General features: G+C 35.2%; 1 protein-coding gene across 1 annotated transcript in view; it reads right to left on the reverse strand.

Annotated features, from left to right (window-relative positions):
- Positions 1-16983, reverse strand: part of LAMA2 (laminin, alpha 2) — a 613484-nt gene that overhangs the window by 29226 nt on the left and 567275 nt on the right. Inside the window, exons 54-58 of the mRNA XM_011951660.1 lie at positions 13329-13467; positions 11655-11666; positions 8272-8392; positions 5652-5828; positions 513-661 (exon numbers count right to left, since the gene is read on the reverse strand). Of these exons, the coding sequence (XP_011807050.1) occupies positions 513-661; positions 5652-5828; positions 8272-8392; positions 11655-11666; positions 13329-13467 (598 nt within the window). The remainder of the gene's footprint in view (positions 1-512; positions 662-5651; positions 5829-8271; positions 8393-11654; positions 11667-13328; positions 13468-16983) is intronic.

The following is a 16983-nucleotide window of genomic DNA, read 5'->3' on the forward strand; positions in this document are numbered from 1 at the left end:
TCTGCAGGGACCCTGCAAACCTTGGAAAGGGGGACAGGGACAAGATGTGCACTTAACAGGCTCAGTAGGTCCTGCAGCTGCTGCCACACTCCGTATCTGTGATAGCTAAGCAGCTGCCATAACCGCTTTGGAACCTGAACGAGATAGCAGCCGCCAAAGCCTGCTGGTTCCAGTTGAGCTTTTTTGTGTGTTTCGCTGTGTGCGTGCCTTATTTGAGGAGGGGCAGAGAGAGAGATTTTTCTTATTTATAGCTTCAGAAAATGTATTTGGTTTTTCCAAAGGTAGAGATAACTGCACAAATAGAAATGTTAAGGGTGGAACTCCTAATGGCTGAGGCAAATGAGGTTCCCGAAGTATGAAAAGTAAAGAAGAGGGAATTAAGCTACTGTATCCTTTTGCAATGCATAGTAGGTACACACACAGAGTAGTTCAGGCAGATACTGATAGATACTGGTGCTAGCAAAGGAAGTTCACCTGAGGTACAATAATAAATATTTTAGTGCTATTGTTACCCTCTAGTTCGCTCTACATGAACGGAATGTTCTCTTCCATCATGAAACAGATTCGGCTCTGGTCTGACGACAATTTTCCGCATTGTTCGTGCCCCTGTGGAGAGATGTACTTCCAGACGGCCCCTGTTGAGGAGTATTGCATAATAGGCCTGCAAAAGCAAGTGGTTATTGAAGATTAAACAGAAGTCTCATTTATGACTTAGCTTTAGAGATTCCCTAGCAGAACCACAGGCTCATCTGCTCTGAGAATTTACCTGAGAAATTAAGACTTTTCTCAAATGGTTTTGAAAACAGCTGGAAATAGCTTTCTAATAAGTTACCATTTTTGCTTGTGAGATGATCTGGAAAGTGGATATATTAATATAGCAGTTCTCTGCAAAGCAGATTTGTGATGCTGAAAGTAACAGCTGTGCTTGCGTTGGTCCTATAACTTACAAAACCCATCAGGAGACAAAGGGTGTCAACAAAATCCCTGTCCCTTATATTCACAAGTGGATAGCTAGCTTCTGAGAATCAGGACTGACTCTCAACCTTGTGGCATTCTGAGTATTTAGACTGTAATTTGTTCTCTGAGCTGGTGGAATAGATTGCTATCACAAACATGTAACCTGCCTCCCACATTTAGAAAGAAGGAAGATAAATTTTCATCCACAAACATGTCTACTTTCTTCTTGCTGCTGTTACTATAGCAACCAGTGTGGTTTTGATATCCCATCATGAACCCCAGGGAGCCTAAATGCAGTCCTTATCCCTAGAGCTGATGCCACGTGCTCTTCCTTTCTTGTGGAGTATAGGAGCACCTGACGCACAGTGATGGCTCAGTTCTCCATGAGTCATCTGTGGTGGTAGTGACAATTTCCATCAAACATCACCACGTTCCAATAATTTACTAAATCATGTATGTAGTTACATGTCCTCCACAAAACATTTTGAGGATCTGGATAAGTACTCACCATCTGTCAAAGGGAAATCACAAACTACTCACTCAATTAAGAATTCCTTAGCTCATGGATTGTTTGACATATCAAACCCATTTAGCAGAATAGAATCACAAATAACTCTATGGGTATCAAAACTGTTAGCTTTGAAGTATAAAACATGTCAATTTAACCAGCACTGAATCTAAATCTAATTACGTCTATCAGACTTACACTATTTAACATTGGGTCCTTCTTCAGATAGCATATACTATGATATTTTTAAACTAGATATGAGTTATTAAAATGTTAAAACATTAAAATGTCATTTTAACTTAATTTATACTATAGTACTTACTGTTTTCTTATTGTAATTGTTTTAATAGGAATCTGTTTTATTTTAGGCACTATCCTGAAAGCTGGTGATTCACATTCATTCTTTTGTCTTGAGGGGGAGAAATTTGGAGCCAGTAGGTAGTGTTTAAAAATCTGGCAATGATGAAGGAATCAAGTATCCTTTAGTGGAAATCTATTTCAGAATATTTGATCTGGTCTTCTTATTATAACTAGCTTATCATTTGCAATAGTGAGAAAAAAGTTTATTTTTCAAGATAAAGAAAAAAATTTAAGAAGGCATTTGTATTTTATATCTATTTAGTGCTTATTATGTGTAGTAAGAAATGAAATAAAATAACACTTTTCTCCTTCTACTCTTCAAAAATATTTTTATTATGGCTATTTGATATATTCTTCACAATATGAGTGATATACATGTAAATGATGAAGCTGCATTAACACTGTACAATAAAATGAATACCTGTAAATCTACCACCAAATTTCAGAAACAATACCATCGCATCTCTTATGAGTTTCTTTCTAATACCGTCTCCTTGCTTCTCCATCTCAGAGGTAATCACAAATGTGCATTTTATGTTTATCATTACCTTACTTAAAAAATAATTTTTTTTTTGAAATTCACATGTGTCTGTTAACAATATGTTGTTTAGTGCTACTTGTATAACAAATCTACAAAAATGGTATCATATAGCACATTTTTCATTTTTATTTATTTTCTATTTATTATGTTGTTATGTTTAGTTATAATTTATTCCTTTTTCTTATTGCTTGATATCCCATTATGCAAAAGTGCCACAGTTTTCCTCTCTGTTCTCTAGCTGATGAATATTTGGGTTGTTTCTAGTTTCTCTGCTATTATAAAGAATACTTCTATAAACATTCTTGTACAAGTCTTATTATGCACATGTGCAAAAACTTGGGTCTGTACCCAGGAGTGGAATTGTTGGCTTCTAGAGAGTATGCAAATGTTCAACTTTAGAAGACAGTGCCAAATTGTTTTCCAAAGTTGCTTTAGAAATTTACTTTTTCTACCAGCAGTGATCAAAGGCACTCTTTGATTCACATCTTTCCAATACTGTTCTTTCTAATACTATAGCAACTAGTATGTTTTGATATCCCATTATAAACTGCAATGAGCTTTTCCCCTCTTGGGGACAAGGATTGTATTCCTTGTAGATTATACATACTGTACATTTCCAGACCAAGGCTTGTGTTTTGTGTTGTTTGATGACCAAAAAGTTTAATTTTAATGCAGTTCCACTTATAATCTTGTTTTGTTCGATCAAGTCTTCTTTTTTTGAAGGTCATAAGTTATCCCAGTCCATTTTCTTCTAAGAATTTTAAAGATTTTTGTCCTTCCATATTTAAGACTTTAATTTATTGTGAACTTATTTTGTGGTTTGATATGAAAAAGAAATTTAGTTTCATTTTTTCCATATGAATAACTAATTACCCTGAAGTCATTCACTGAACAGTTCAATGTTTTTTTTTTAATGAAATGCAATGCCACTTATTGTCAAATGCTGTTTCCATCTGTGCTTGTGTATTTTCAGCTCTTTCCTATTTGCACAGTTATACATGAATTAACACGATAGTTCCACCATACAAAACTCTACCTTTCAATGTGCTGCTATCTGGTGGAACAGCCCTAACTACATTATCCTTCTCTTCTAGGACTTTCATCCTTGACAGAAATTTTTGAATAAGCTGTCATGATTCACAGAAAAATAAGGTGATATTTTTATTATAATTGAATCTACATATCATTTTGGGGAGAAATGACATATTTTAAATATTGAGTCTTTACTATCTTCATTAACATGTTGACTATACCAATTTATTGACTATAATCATTGAGAAATACTTTGATATCATGCGATGAAATTTTATAATTTTCTCCATATGGGCTTTGTGCCTATTTTGTTATAATGATTCTTAAATTATGTATTTGTTCTTATTCTTGTTCTTGTGCTATATTTACTTGTTCTTTTCTTACTATGCTAAGATCAGTGCAGTTAAAATAGTCATCCATTTCTTGGGCTTGATTTTATAGCAAATGTTTATAATGTCTTTTTTTAAAAATCAGGAATACTTGTTATAGTTTTTTTTTAATAGATGGCTAAGGAAGTTCCTTCCTCTTAGTTTACTTAAGTATTTTTTTTAAAATCATGAATGACTGTTAAATTTTACCATGTTTTACTATATTGACAAGATTATATGATTTTTCGATTTTTTTTTTTTTTTTTTTTTTTAAGTTGGAGTCTCGCATTGTCGCACAGGCTGCAGTGCAATGGTGCAATCTCGGCTCGCTGCAACCTAGGCCTCCTAGGTTCAAGCAATTCTCCTGCCTCAGCCTCCCAAGTAGCTGGGATTACAGGCAGCTGCCCCCATGCCCGGCTAATTTTTTTTGTATTTTTAGTAGAGACAGGGTTTCACTATGTTGGCCAGGCTGCCCTCAAAATCCTGACCTTGTGATCCACCCATCTCGGCCTCTCAAAGCGCTGGGATTACAGGTGTGAGCCACTGTGCTGGGCCGATTTTCAGATTTTCTAATATTAAACCACTTCTGCATTCCTGAAATAATCCAAATTACTCGCGGTTATACATCTTTGGGTTCTATTTGCGAATATTTTGTGTGAGCTTTGTATTTTTTAGAAAAATAAATAAGATTTTTTACATGATATGATTGATCACTAAATGTCACATGCTAAAATTGATTTTTAAAACACATAATCACAAATAACATGATCTGGTTTACAAGGGTATGTACATACTTAAGGACATATTTATAAAGTATTCTGTTCTTTTGGTCATGGCATACAAAATAATTCCTATGAACCCTTTCACTGAGAAAAACTAGATTAAATGCAAAATTACATTTAAAAAAATGTGACTGAAGGTATTAAAGGATACCAAGGCAATAAGAGGTATGATGCTTAAATCTGGGCATTGGAGGGATTGCTTTTAACATAATCAAATGGACAGGGGATATAAATACTAAAGTTTATGTCCTTGCAAAATTGACACTCTTTTTAAAAAAATGTTTTGAGACAGTCTCCCTCTGTCATCCAGGCTACAGTGTGGTGGCGTGAATAGCTGAATAGCAATCCTGAATAGCTGGGACCACAGTCGTACGCCACCATGCCCAGTTAATTTTTAAACATTTTTGTAGAGCCAGGATCTTATCATGTTGCCCAGCCTAGTTTCAAACTCCTGGGCTCAAGCGATCCTCCTGCTTCGGCCTCCTAAAGTGCTGGGATTACAGATATCAGCCTCTACACCTGGCCAGTTGATATTCTTTAGGCTTTAACATCCTTGAATGCTATTGGGCTACAATTGTCCCTGTCTGTGTTGGTTGTGTTCTACTTGCTTTCTCCCAGGTCCATTTTCTGCCCTTCTTTGTGTCCAGAGAGGATGGGATGAGTCAGGCCCAACAGATTATCACTTCAGCTAATGCAACTGGGAAACTGATCTTAGAGGAATTTAAATTTAAGGGACCGTAGGTGAATATCTACAGATTTGGTAAGGAGTTGGACTTGGAGACAGTAGAAATTAAGATAATGTGAATATGTTTTAAGTTGTCCTCTTTACATATGCATATGTTAAACGCATAGGAAATATAGGTGCAAATATGAGTGTGACTTTGCACCTGCAATTGATCAACAGGAACATCCTAGACAAGACAATTGTCCTGGGGAGATGATGCGAGTGAAATAGGAGGCCAGCATGGAAAAATGGAATGTTTAGTCCTTGCTACCCAAGACGAGACCAGAAATAAATGATGTAAAACTAAAAATATAAAAGCAAGTTAACTGTTTTATATCAGCATTAGGGAAAATGCACTATCAGCTAGGTGTGAAGGTACCTGTCCAGTCTGCCTTCGTTTTCTCCTAGGTGGTGCTGCTGTCCCTCCACTTCCCAAAAGAATGATGCCAGACTCATTCTTGGTGCTGAAGGACAGGTTGATTTCTGTTCCTACATCAATTGGCACAGGGGAGAGCTCCACAAAACCAGGCTTAGGAAAGCTAACTGTGTAAACATTCTGTGAGTAAAGGAAAAGAAGAGTAGACACCATTAGAAATAAAAATTTAAATAAATTCTCCATCTCACCCTCCTCGATGCACTTACTGTGATTACGAAATAGATCATAGTTTTAGAAAGCAGGAAAACCCACAGTTACATGGAAAGCTTAAGAGCAGTTGAAGAAATATTATTTCTAGTTATATGATAACTTCAAATCTACTAAGCAGTTTGTGTTAAAATCAGAATTATAGCATCTACTTGTATTCCAGAACTTTTGATTTTAAATATAGAAGATTATCACAGTTAGATAACTTTTTTTTTGTTTAAACCAAAGATTTAAGCCAAACTGACACACAAGCAGGTACATGTCTATCAATCTGCCTAAGTTTCCCTTGAAAACACTATAATTAATATCTCTTGAATAAACTCTATCACTTAATTGTTTATGTTTTACAGATGGGTATGACCATTATCTGTGTCTGCATTTTTCCCCAGTGATAAGACCAAACCTTAAAAATAAATAAACCAAACACCGCATAGTCTAGTTTTTTCTCAAAATTAAAATAGTACCATTGTCCTTGCTGAGTATAAAATTAAAACAGTTACATTTCAAGTAGAAATGTAAATAAGGTGCAAAAAGGAGAAAATCAGCTCCCCATCTCAATCTCCTCAAAGCTGTGCAGAAGCATATAGCTTTCTATAATTCATTCATTCATTCATTCATTCACTCTTTCATAACCTTGCCCTCTTCCTCTCTCCTCCTCCCTACACTTCAAATGAATCTTGATAGACACGTTCATTCCTAATGTCTTTTTTTTCTTACATATGTGGAGGATATCACTCTCTCAGTAAATGTAGATCATCACTTTTAATGGCAGGAGGACTTTCCACTGTATGAATTTGCTAGTATTTATTTAAGCAAGCCCATGTAGTTAGGAATTTAAAGTGCTTAAAATATTCATTTTTAAAGTCCTAGATTTTGAAGGAGCAAAAGCAAAGTATCCTTTAATGTAGGCTATTTTCCTCCCACAGTGTTTCAAGACCAGTTAAATGACACAAGAGCTGGTAAAATGTATAATCTGTTTTCTATTCCAATTTTCAAATCATGGGGTTTTAGATAGTTCAGATAAAACTACTGTGCAGACTTTTCAGTATTTATCCACATCAAATTTCTGCCTCATATTTTAGTTGCAAAATAATTCTTGGTTACTGAAAAATGCCTTTACGGAATCGTAATTTCCACGTGCAGAGGCTATTCATTTTCCGGACAGTTTCCATCCTCATGTATATATCTTTTGAATGTGAATGAGAGTTAGGCTTTGAAGATTAAAATTCTCAGTAAAACTTCCTTTAAGAAGCCAATATGGGTCCTTACAGTTTTAGTTCTTAATGTATTTTCCCTTTTCTTATTCCCAGACTTCTCAGAGTGGGTGTCTATGGCCTATTCCAAATTGGGGCCTGTAGCTGTGAACAATGAAGATCTTGAAAGTTCTATTCCAGTCTTTAAACCTCATCATTCACGTGGTGGATTCACTTTTTTCTTTACCCACATTTTCCCTTCATTTCCCTAATTCTATTGGAGTGGTTTAAGATAATTTTAATTAGAAGAAGCAGCCGAAATGAATAATTGTATTACAGTAGGATAATTAAAAATTTATGAGAATGACATATTTAACATTTTCATTTTAAAAACAAGCTCATCATTATTGAGTTTCTATAAAATTCTTGCTAATATTTGCTGTTGACCATTGACTCTTGCTTATCGATATTTTAGGAGAGTAGAGCTATGGCCGGGGTCTTTCTCACATATGGGTCAGTGTCAACTGAAGAAACAGTGCAGAATAGTTAAATGAAAATAGGGGAATGCTAGGATGCTTTAGCATCAAAGAAGAGTTACTGAGGATATCAGCTAACAAAGGACTTTGCAGGCATGTCAAACACAAGTCTTTGCAGAGCTGGTTGCCACAGGTCCCAGTCTACGTTATTTCAAAGACAAGGGGGCTAGACTTCAAGGTTGTAGACAACAGACTATGCACTAATGGTTATGGTGTAAATTACTGCTTGCTACTTGTGTAAACTCGAATGGTTCCAGAAAAAATGTAAGGTTGCTAATAAAGCTATATGCAACACATAACAGTAAAATAAATTTAAAATGAATGACAAAAATGAGGAAAAGGGAAAAGTAGTGTTGGAAAAAAAGAGAAAAACAGAAAAGAGATTAGTATTACTGATATGTGCCATGAAGAGCTACACATTTGGGAAATTGGATCACAATTCTGGGACTTCATAATCCCATTTTTTATCATGGTAATTTAGAGAATGCTTTAATCTTGCTTTAAGAGTAGGATCAGTAGAAATGTAAAATATATTAACAAAAGACTGATCCTTGTAGGAGCAGCCACACTAAGTAAGTGAAATCTGATATATAAATGTGTTTAGAGAACTGTCAAGAACAGACCAACCTCCAGGGAACATCCTTTGGTAACACCAACATAATCGGGACTACTGAGTATATTGTACGGCGTTCTTGAAATTTCAATATCTTTGAGGCAGCCGGAATATTTCTTCAAATTTACTTCTGGCCTATTGAATAGTCAAATGGAAAGCAAAAGCAGTATCATTAGGGTGATGGCAGTATAGTCTCTGACAATTGGAAGGAAGCCTTATGGAGCAGACACATGCAGGCACATGTCTATCAAACTGTGCACACGTGTACCCAGCAAACTCTGGTTTCCATTATCTACTGGTTGGTCTAAGTGGATGTGAATATTATCTTGCAAAAGGAGTCTTTTTGTAGTCCTTCTTCTCCCCTTTAACAATAATCTCACCCACAGCATTTAAACATGAGGTACAGGAATTAACTGACTTCTTATTAATGCTTTATATGTGTAATGAAATAAGTTTTATTTTTTTCACCAAAGAGAAGATAATTGTGTAGGCAGCATAAACAAACTATATCACAAAAAGTTTTTAAAAACCTTGCTCAAAAGTTAGAAAAAAATCTGAAAATGTTTATCTTGAAAAAGATTTTTTTTTTTTATTTGAGGCTTTTTCTTGAGAGATAGCTGAAAAATAAGATAATATTACATATCTCTTTAAGGCTTTTAAGTAAAACAAAGTCTAAGAAACATTCTTTTGGATTACATAGTTTAAAAACAGATGTTTAAAAATTAGGTTTACTGGCTGGGTGTAGTGGCTCATGCCTGTAATCCCTGCATTTTGGGAGGCCAAAGAGGGAGGAGCGCTTGAGGCCAAAAGTTCAAGACCAGCCTGAGGTAACATAGTGAGACCCTGTCTTTGCCCTCCCCTCCAAAAAAAGTAGCTGGGCATGTTGGTGTGTGCTTGGAGTCCCAGCTACTTGGAGATGCTGAGGAGGGAGGATCTTTTGAGCCCAGGAGGCTGAGGCTGCAGTGACTTATGATCATGCCACTGCACTCCAGCTTGGGCTATAGAGTGAGATCCTTGTCTCAAAATAAATACATTTTTTTTTTAAACAGATGAGTTTAGTTTACAGATTGACCCCAAAGTCTGTATTCTATATTAGAACAATAACAAAATAAAGCAACCAAATGCAAAAACCCATACCTTTCATTTTTTCAATAAATTTGAAAAATGACTTTTATACTCAATCTACACTTGAATGTTTACTTTTGCATACGCTTCATAAAATGGGGCAAGTGTGTCAGCAGATTAGAAAATGAAGTCCTTGCCCTTGAGTCCAGATGTTGCAAGTGATCTGAGTTCTCCAAGACTCAGTGTTCTTATATGTGAAATAGGCACGATAATAGTAATCATAGTATCTACATGATCAAGTTGCAAAGGTTTAATAAATTAAGGAATAGCACTGCACACAGTAAGTGCTCAACAAACAAAGGCTATCAGAATGTCAGTGATGATGATACTTCTTTAATTATAACAGTGCTGTTCCACAGAACTTTCTGTGATGATGGATATTGTCTGTTCTGCACTGTTCAAATCAGTAGTTGCTAGCCACCTGTGGCTATTGGGACTTGAAATGTAGCTTGTCTCAATGAGAAACTGAATATTTATTGTTATCTAATTTGATTTAATTTACAACTAAATAGCTACTGTGACTTGTGGCTACTATTTTGAATAGTGAAAGTATACAGAAGTGAAAAAGATAATTATTTATGTGGTGTTCATCAGCATTGGTAAAAGCTGTCCAGTAGGCATCAATATATTGTAGTTGATAGGGTGATGATTAATTCTCTCCTCATTGTCCCATGATGCCAAGTTCCTTTTTTATCTTAATGAAAAACACATAGCATGAGGAAAAATAGGTGGAAAAACAAATTAGACCTTGGCAGTGTATATCAGGTGATTTATTTCATATCTGTTTCCACCCCCAGCTCCTTTCTGGAACTTCTTTATTTTCATTGATAAGTTCTCCTTGTTCTCAAGGTTTTCTTTTCGTTCAGTCAGTTGGTTGTTATAAAGAACATGTCCAACTGTAGGGCGAGAATTTCGCTTATATTTTTCTTGCATAATGCAAAGAGAATGGTGAATTTCATTAACAGTGTTCACTTGCTTCCATATTTTCCTTTACGGAAAGACTGATTTATCACCATTTTTTTCAGAGGTCTTGTTAATAAAGTAAATCACCCCTATAAGTTATATAGTTCATTGTTTCATGGAAACACAAAGAACCATTCCAAAATATGATATAGCAACCTCAATATTAGGACAATTACAGGGGATAAATAGTCACATAAGGTGACTGGACTCAATGGTAACAACGGGTCTCTGTTTCTTGAGGGTCACCACTCAAAGGCAAAATTACAAACCTACGCAAAGCCATCCCAGAGTTTTATTAACATATATTTCCAAGAAAGCCAGCCTTCACTTTTTAGCTATCTCAGCAAGTGTAGCACAGGTGGTCTTACAACTGAATCATGATAAAATGCATGGTTTATTTTCCCCTACTTTCATTTCTGTATATTCTATTCCTTTTATTAAAAATCTAGACTTGGTTTTAAAATTTTCTTGGATCAGTTTGGCTTTATTATCTTCTTTCCAGAAATCTGGCACAGCTGGGCTCTGAAATGCCAAAACACCAGGCTTTAGCTCTAGCCCGAGGATACCAGCCCTGCACATCTCCGAGGTTTGGTCAGCCATTTATGGTTGTGAGGCCCATTGCTCAGAGCTTTTATGCAAATGCTAGTAAGAATTAAAATGCTCCTGAGAAGCTAGAACTATCTCACACTTCTTTACTATTAACGCAAATATTTATTTTAAATATAGTATTTCCAGAGATTCCTTCATCTGGCACCATAGCTAGTTTTAAATAAACATGTCAATACATCAACAGCTTTGACAAGAGGTGCAGAGGCTGTGTAAATGTTTGCATATCTGCAGGCCTGCAAAAAGCAAGAAGACAGTGGGAAGCATGTGAGAGCACAGTTTGATTCTTCAGCAGACAGCGTGGCACTAGGGAGGCCAGGGCCCGGGGTTCAACCCAAGAGTCCACTTTCCTGTGTTCCCCAGAACTAGACTGTGTACCAGAAATTGACCAGCTGCCTTTTGAGTGTGTGCTGCTGGTTACCAGGGGCACTCTGCCCAGATGTTTGAACAAGTGAGCAGAGCAAATCTCATCACTGCTGGTGAGACAACTCAAATTGCAGCCCAACTGATGGTGGCTAAGCAGCAGAATGTTGGCCAGCAAGGGGCAGCAGGAGAACTCTCAGAGTGCACGGCTTGCTCGTGAAACATACTATGAACAAAGCTGTACTGGTGTTGCTCTGTTTCTGCACGGCTGCTTTATCTAAGAAGCCACATTTACCCAACCCATGCACTCGAAGAAGGCATGCATAAATTTAAATTTTACCTTGCTTTCATACTAGGTAACAGGAAAGAGGGGAAAAAAAAAACAAAAATAAAAACAATTTACTTATAATTACATTTTCATTTAGTAAAACAATAAACTTTAATCATAAGTCTTTAAAAAGATCATTTCACAGGGATCTACAAAGGAAAGAAATGCAAAAGCTCCAACAGAACTAAAAATAGATATATGCCCTTGACGGCAGTGAAATTAGAATCAAAATATGACCATAGCTCACACTATCAACTTGGAAAATTTTTACTTGGAAATATGAATTTAAAGTACTTGTTCTTATCAATCTAATAAATGGGAAATGTACAATGTCACTATTCTGTAGTGTTCACGAATGGCTTAGAAATATTGCCTCTCAAAGAGCTTGAGCTTAACAATGCATGTAAAAATAATTTGTTTACCACATCTTTTGCACTTTGTCATATTGAGAACCTGTCTGCAGGCAAAATAGCAGGTAACTATGAATGTTTGGTTCCTTTATCAATCACAAACATATCTCTAACAGCTGTTTTGAAATAATGTACCACACTATGGAAATACTATACTGTAATTATGCAATGCTGTACCATGAAAGTAAAAACATTTTAGTGATAAAGATTCATTTAACAGATTCAGATTTATAAGATTTTATAGAATTTAACAGGCATGCCTTTATAGGTAATTCCTAAAATTATTTTATGATAATTAAAATCATTACTAGAATAAATGAAGCTAGATTTGAATAACCTTAGTTTGGCTGTATTTAATTCACTCAATAATATATAGTTAATGATCTTGTAAAGCAAATCTTAGATCTGAACAACCACTGGATTCCTAGTGAATTTTTCCAATCATAATCTGTCTTTTTGGAGTAGAAACACCTAGAGAGAAGTTTTATACCCTTTAAAAACTACCAAACTAATTAAACAAAACAAAAAAATTAAAAACATGGTCGTCTGTAATAAACTCTTATGGTTTAACCAAATCAGTTAATCCCATTCTAATTAGAGTTTAATTAACATTTATTGAGCACCAAATACCATCCTTATAGACTATCTTATGTTTTATAATGAGCAGTGAGTATTTTCTGACACTTTTTAGTTACTTTATTTTTTGAACTAACTAAATTAGGAAGCAAATGTGTCTCCCCATACTGCTAGCTAAAAAGCATATGTGAAATTAAAAAAAATGTTGGCATGGGCATGAGAACAACTAATATAGTTCTTGTATTAGGCATATGGGAAAGCTCCAATACACCATTATGATGCTAATGCTTAGCAATAAAATAGGTTATACTCATAGCATCCTGGAACACTGACTAATTTTCAGAACACTAAGCAATGTCAGAGTGCCATTATCTCCAGTGAATGTACAAGAAGAACAGCAATTACAAGATTCACATTCAACTCTGGCTTCTACCTTTAATTACTTTCATAATTCTTTTCAGCAGGTGCATATAAAGGAAACAGCGACTCCAATCCATCTCTTCAACAAAGATGTTCAATTAGTCCTTTGGTTTCTAAATCCTGGTGTTGTTCTAACATGCAACATGATGTTTTTGATTAAGCCTTTCTGCAACCAAGGGTTATATGACATTCCTATTGTAATTAAGCTTCAGAACTCTAGTGAGCAAAGTGGTCATTTAATTGAAACTTAATCCTTAGCTTTACCTATAAACTAAATTACCTCAAGTTTCTCAGCGTTGGCAGGCCACCAAAATATATTTTGTCATCTGCTTTCAAGTCAAGACCAAAGTTGTTTCCAGAAGATGAAGTTGCTATGTTCTCCTCCTGATTAGTATCTATATCTACAATCGATATGTTGGCTATAAAGGAGATAGAACATTTAACATTTTATTTGAGCAATATCAACCACATCTGTATCATCATTAATACTTCAAGACAAATTTGGTTTAATTCAAGAATTAACATTGACTTTCTCAAGCACTTGCACTATATTTAACAATTTAATAATTACAGAAACAACATCAATAAAATACATTATTAAACTATCCCCCAAAGAGCATGAAAATAATAGCTTTAACATCAATGAAGGCAAGCCAATGAAGATAAAAGAGATAAAAATAAATGGACATCAAAGATCCATTTGATGTAGTTTTCTATAATCTAGATAAGTAGTTAGAAAATAAAGCAAGATTAAAAAATGCTAAATAACAAAGATATCTAATTAGGAATCAGATAATTAATTAGAAACACGTCTAATTTATGGCTCTTTCTGTAAGTTTCAGTATCCACAGAAACTACTGGGATTTAAACTCATCTGCAAAGTGTTACTGTTGTAAAATATGGTTGTACACGCAAGTGGAAGGGGATGTTGTACACAGAAGTTGTGGGATCCAGGTCTACTATAAATTACATTTTAGACTGGGATGCTAAGTGTTGTGACAGAGGTATAGTCATCATGCCTTCCTGCTTTTCTTTTGGGTCTCTCAAGGTACTTTTAATGTAATGAAGATAAGAATTCAGAAATAGAAAAAAGGAAAGACGAGGAACTTCTCTGTTCAAACTGCATTGTTTAGAAAGCAGACAGGAACTCCTTTTCTCATTGATCTCCCTCACTATCGCCCCCTTCTTAGGGGTCAAGCTAGGTTTCTTCTGAATTACACGCTTTTCTATCACAATTCCTTGGATCCAGCCTTTAACTACTTCATATGCATCCTTGATGCATATTGACATCAGTTCCTTAAGATGACAGATTTGGCCTCTAAACTTTTATCTGATGTAGAATCCGAAATAGCGAGGGTTTGAAAGTGGGCATTTGAACCAAAGGGTTATAAGGGAATTTCTAAATGTTTATTCTTTAGGATGCTGGTTTCTTGGATGTTCCTGGCTCAAATAAATATGACAAATACTGGGTTATACAAAGTTAAACATATATCTTCTTAATTTTATGACTGCCCAGATCTTTTGGCATGCTAATATACAATGCAATGCTCCTAGAGAAGGACATAGAGCAAAAAGTATTTCCCAAATTTATTTGACCATGAAATATTATTTTCACTCAACCCATCATCTTTCAGAATCAGTGTTCTTTGGAAAACACAGAGAAACATCGAATTCCAAAATTCCCTTGAAGTTTATAGCTCTATCATTTCAAAAAGATGTATCTTCAGTAAAATCAAACACAATTGCCTTATTAAAAAAGGACCAAAATCAAATATACAGACCAACGAACACTTCAAACCAGACTTAAAAGCAAACAAGAAAAATACCTAAAAGAATAATTGTCCTACTAAATATAGTTAGCATGTTAAGATTTTAAAATTGAATCACTTTCACACACCTATTTTATTATTTTTGTATACATAGTTTCATACACATATATCTCCTTGACTGGACTGGGGGCTAAAAGAAAATAGATTTATAAAACTGTTTTCAAGACTTTTTCATACACATTCCTTTTTATCTAGATCTGCAAAGACATTTTCATATGGGGCTGTTGACTGGAAGATGAAAATAGTCTCTTTCTGCAGACCTGGTGGATATTTTAATGGTGTCTGAAAATGAGATTCTGCCTCTCTATCACAGGCAAGCCAGTGACTGGAGGTAGTTTTCCTCCTTATCCATGAATGAATATATGCATTTTTAGAGATCATTCTAAGAAAAAATGATTAAAGAGCAGCAACACAATTGAATTGAAATTCACTGGCCCAAAAGGTAACTTTGGCAGAGAGACAGGATGGCATATTTTTACTGACTTAAAGGAAGTGCTTTGCTCTATCCTTCATGAGTGATAGCGATGAAGTGGGTTCTACCAGGAAATACTAGTAAATGCTAATGCTTGCTTTTATTTCATGCCCTATTTCTTTTCTTTACAGAATAGAAAAGTAGGCTATTAACACAAAATTTCACAGTTGATGGGTTCAGATGTGATTTATAAGGAGGTAGGGAAATCAGGATTTTATTAAGTAATAGAGTAGGGACTTAACAAATATTTTATAATCAATGCAGAGTTATTATAAGCTAAGTGTTTTTACTTTGGCTATTATTCTTTTTTCTCTTTCTTGATCCACTGAAAATCTAATTGAGTGTTCTCAACTTTGCTTCCTTATTGATGCATTTGGGGGATAGGGCACACTTGTGTCAGGGACTGTGGTTCTGTAACTGACTCAAAGAAGGTGGGGAACACTCCTGAAGGACTGTACTTGAATTTCATGGGACACTGCTCTTGACAACTAGTTAAGAATAATTCTGTAAAACAAGTAATCTGGTCATGAAAAGGAGCAATGATCCACATTGCTGGAGCTTTATTTCAATTCCCCTCCCATTACTCTGTGAACTCTGGTCTTGCTAAAGTCCTCAGGGACCTCCCTATATCCAAACCCAGTGGAGTCCTTTTAAGCTTTATCTGAATCCATGTTTATGCAACATTTAATGCTGTTAGCTTTTCCTTCCTTATGGGAAATTTCTTCTGGCTTCCATAATGTCAAGCTCTCTGGCTTTTTTTACCTTTCATTCTCAATCTCCTACCCCGGGATCTATTTTTGAACACTTCTAAAATGTTGATGTTTTATAATATCCCTTCCTTCGCCCATCTCAGGTTTTAGCCATCTGGGCAAACTCAAGTTTATATCTACTGACAATGTATTGATGACTTAAATGTATGTATGCTTGGACCTGATTTTTGCCTAAAAATTCACATTCAACAGGTGAGACACCATCATCTATATTTTCCTTGCATACTTAAAGTTAAACATTCCAAATCAAAATAATTATCATCTAACTCCCAAATCTGTATTACTTAACTTACTTTTTTATTGTTGATATTATGACCCCCCCACCCAGTTTACTAAACTAGAGAGTCATCCTGACTTCTTCCTCACCACATCTAATCAATCAACAGCTTCACTAATTTCTTCTCCTAAATACTTTTAATATCTGTCCTACTTTTAAAACAGTTTTACTGAGGAATAATTAACATGCTATAATTTAAACCATGTTTATAGCATGCAATTTAACAACTGCATGCTTTAGGAGATATGTATACACCTGTGGAACCACCACCACACTCAATGAACATATCCATCACCCCGGAAGTTTCTTTATGCTCATTTGTAATCCCTCCTTTTTGCCTTTTCCTACATATGCCATTCACAAGTAGCATCCCTCTGCTTTCTGTGACTATCGATTAGTTTACATTTTCCATGTAATTTTATACAAATGTACTCTTTTTGTCTGCCTAAATTTGCCTTTTCTTTGTCTGCTTATTTGGATATTCATCCATTTTGTACCTATATTAATACTTTCTTGTTTTTTATTGGTGACTAGTATTCCATAGTATGAATATACCACAATTTATGTCTATCTATTTACCTGCTGAT

The sequence above is a fragment of the Colobus angolensis genome, unplaced genomic scaffold (assembly GCF_000951035.1).
Source record: "Colobus angolensis palliatus isolate OR3802 unplaced genomic scaffold, Cang.pa_1.0 Scaffold322, whole genome shotgun sequence".
NCBI lineage: Eukaryota > Metazoa > Chordata > Mammalia > Primates > Cercopithecidae > Colobus > Colobus angolensis.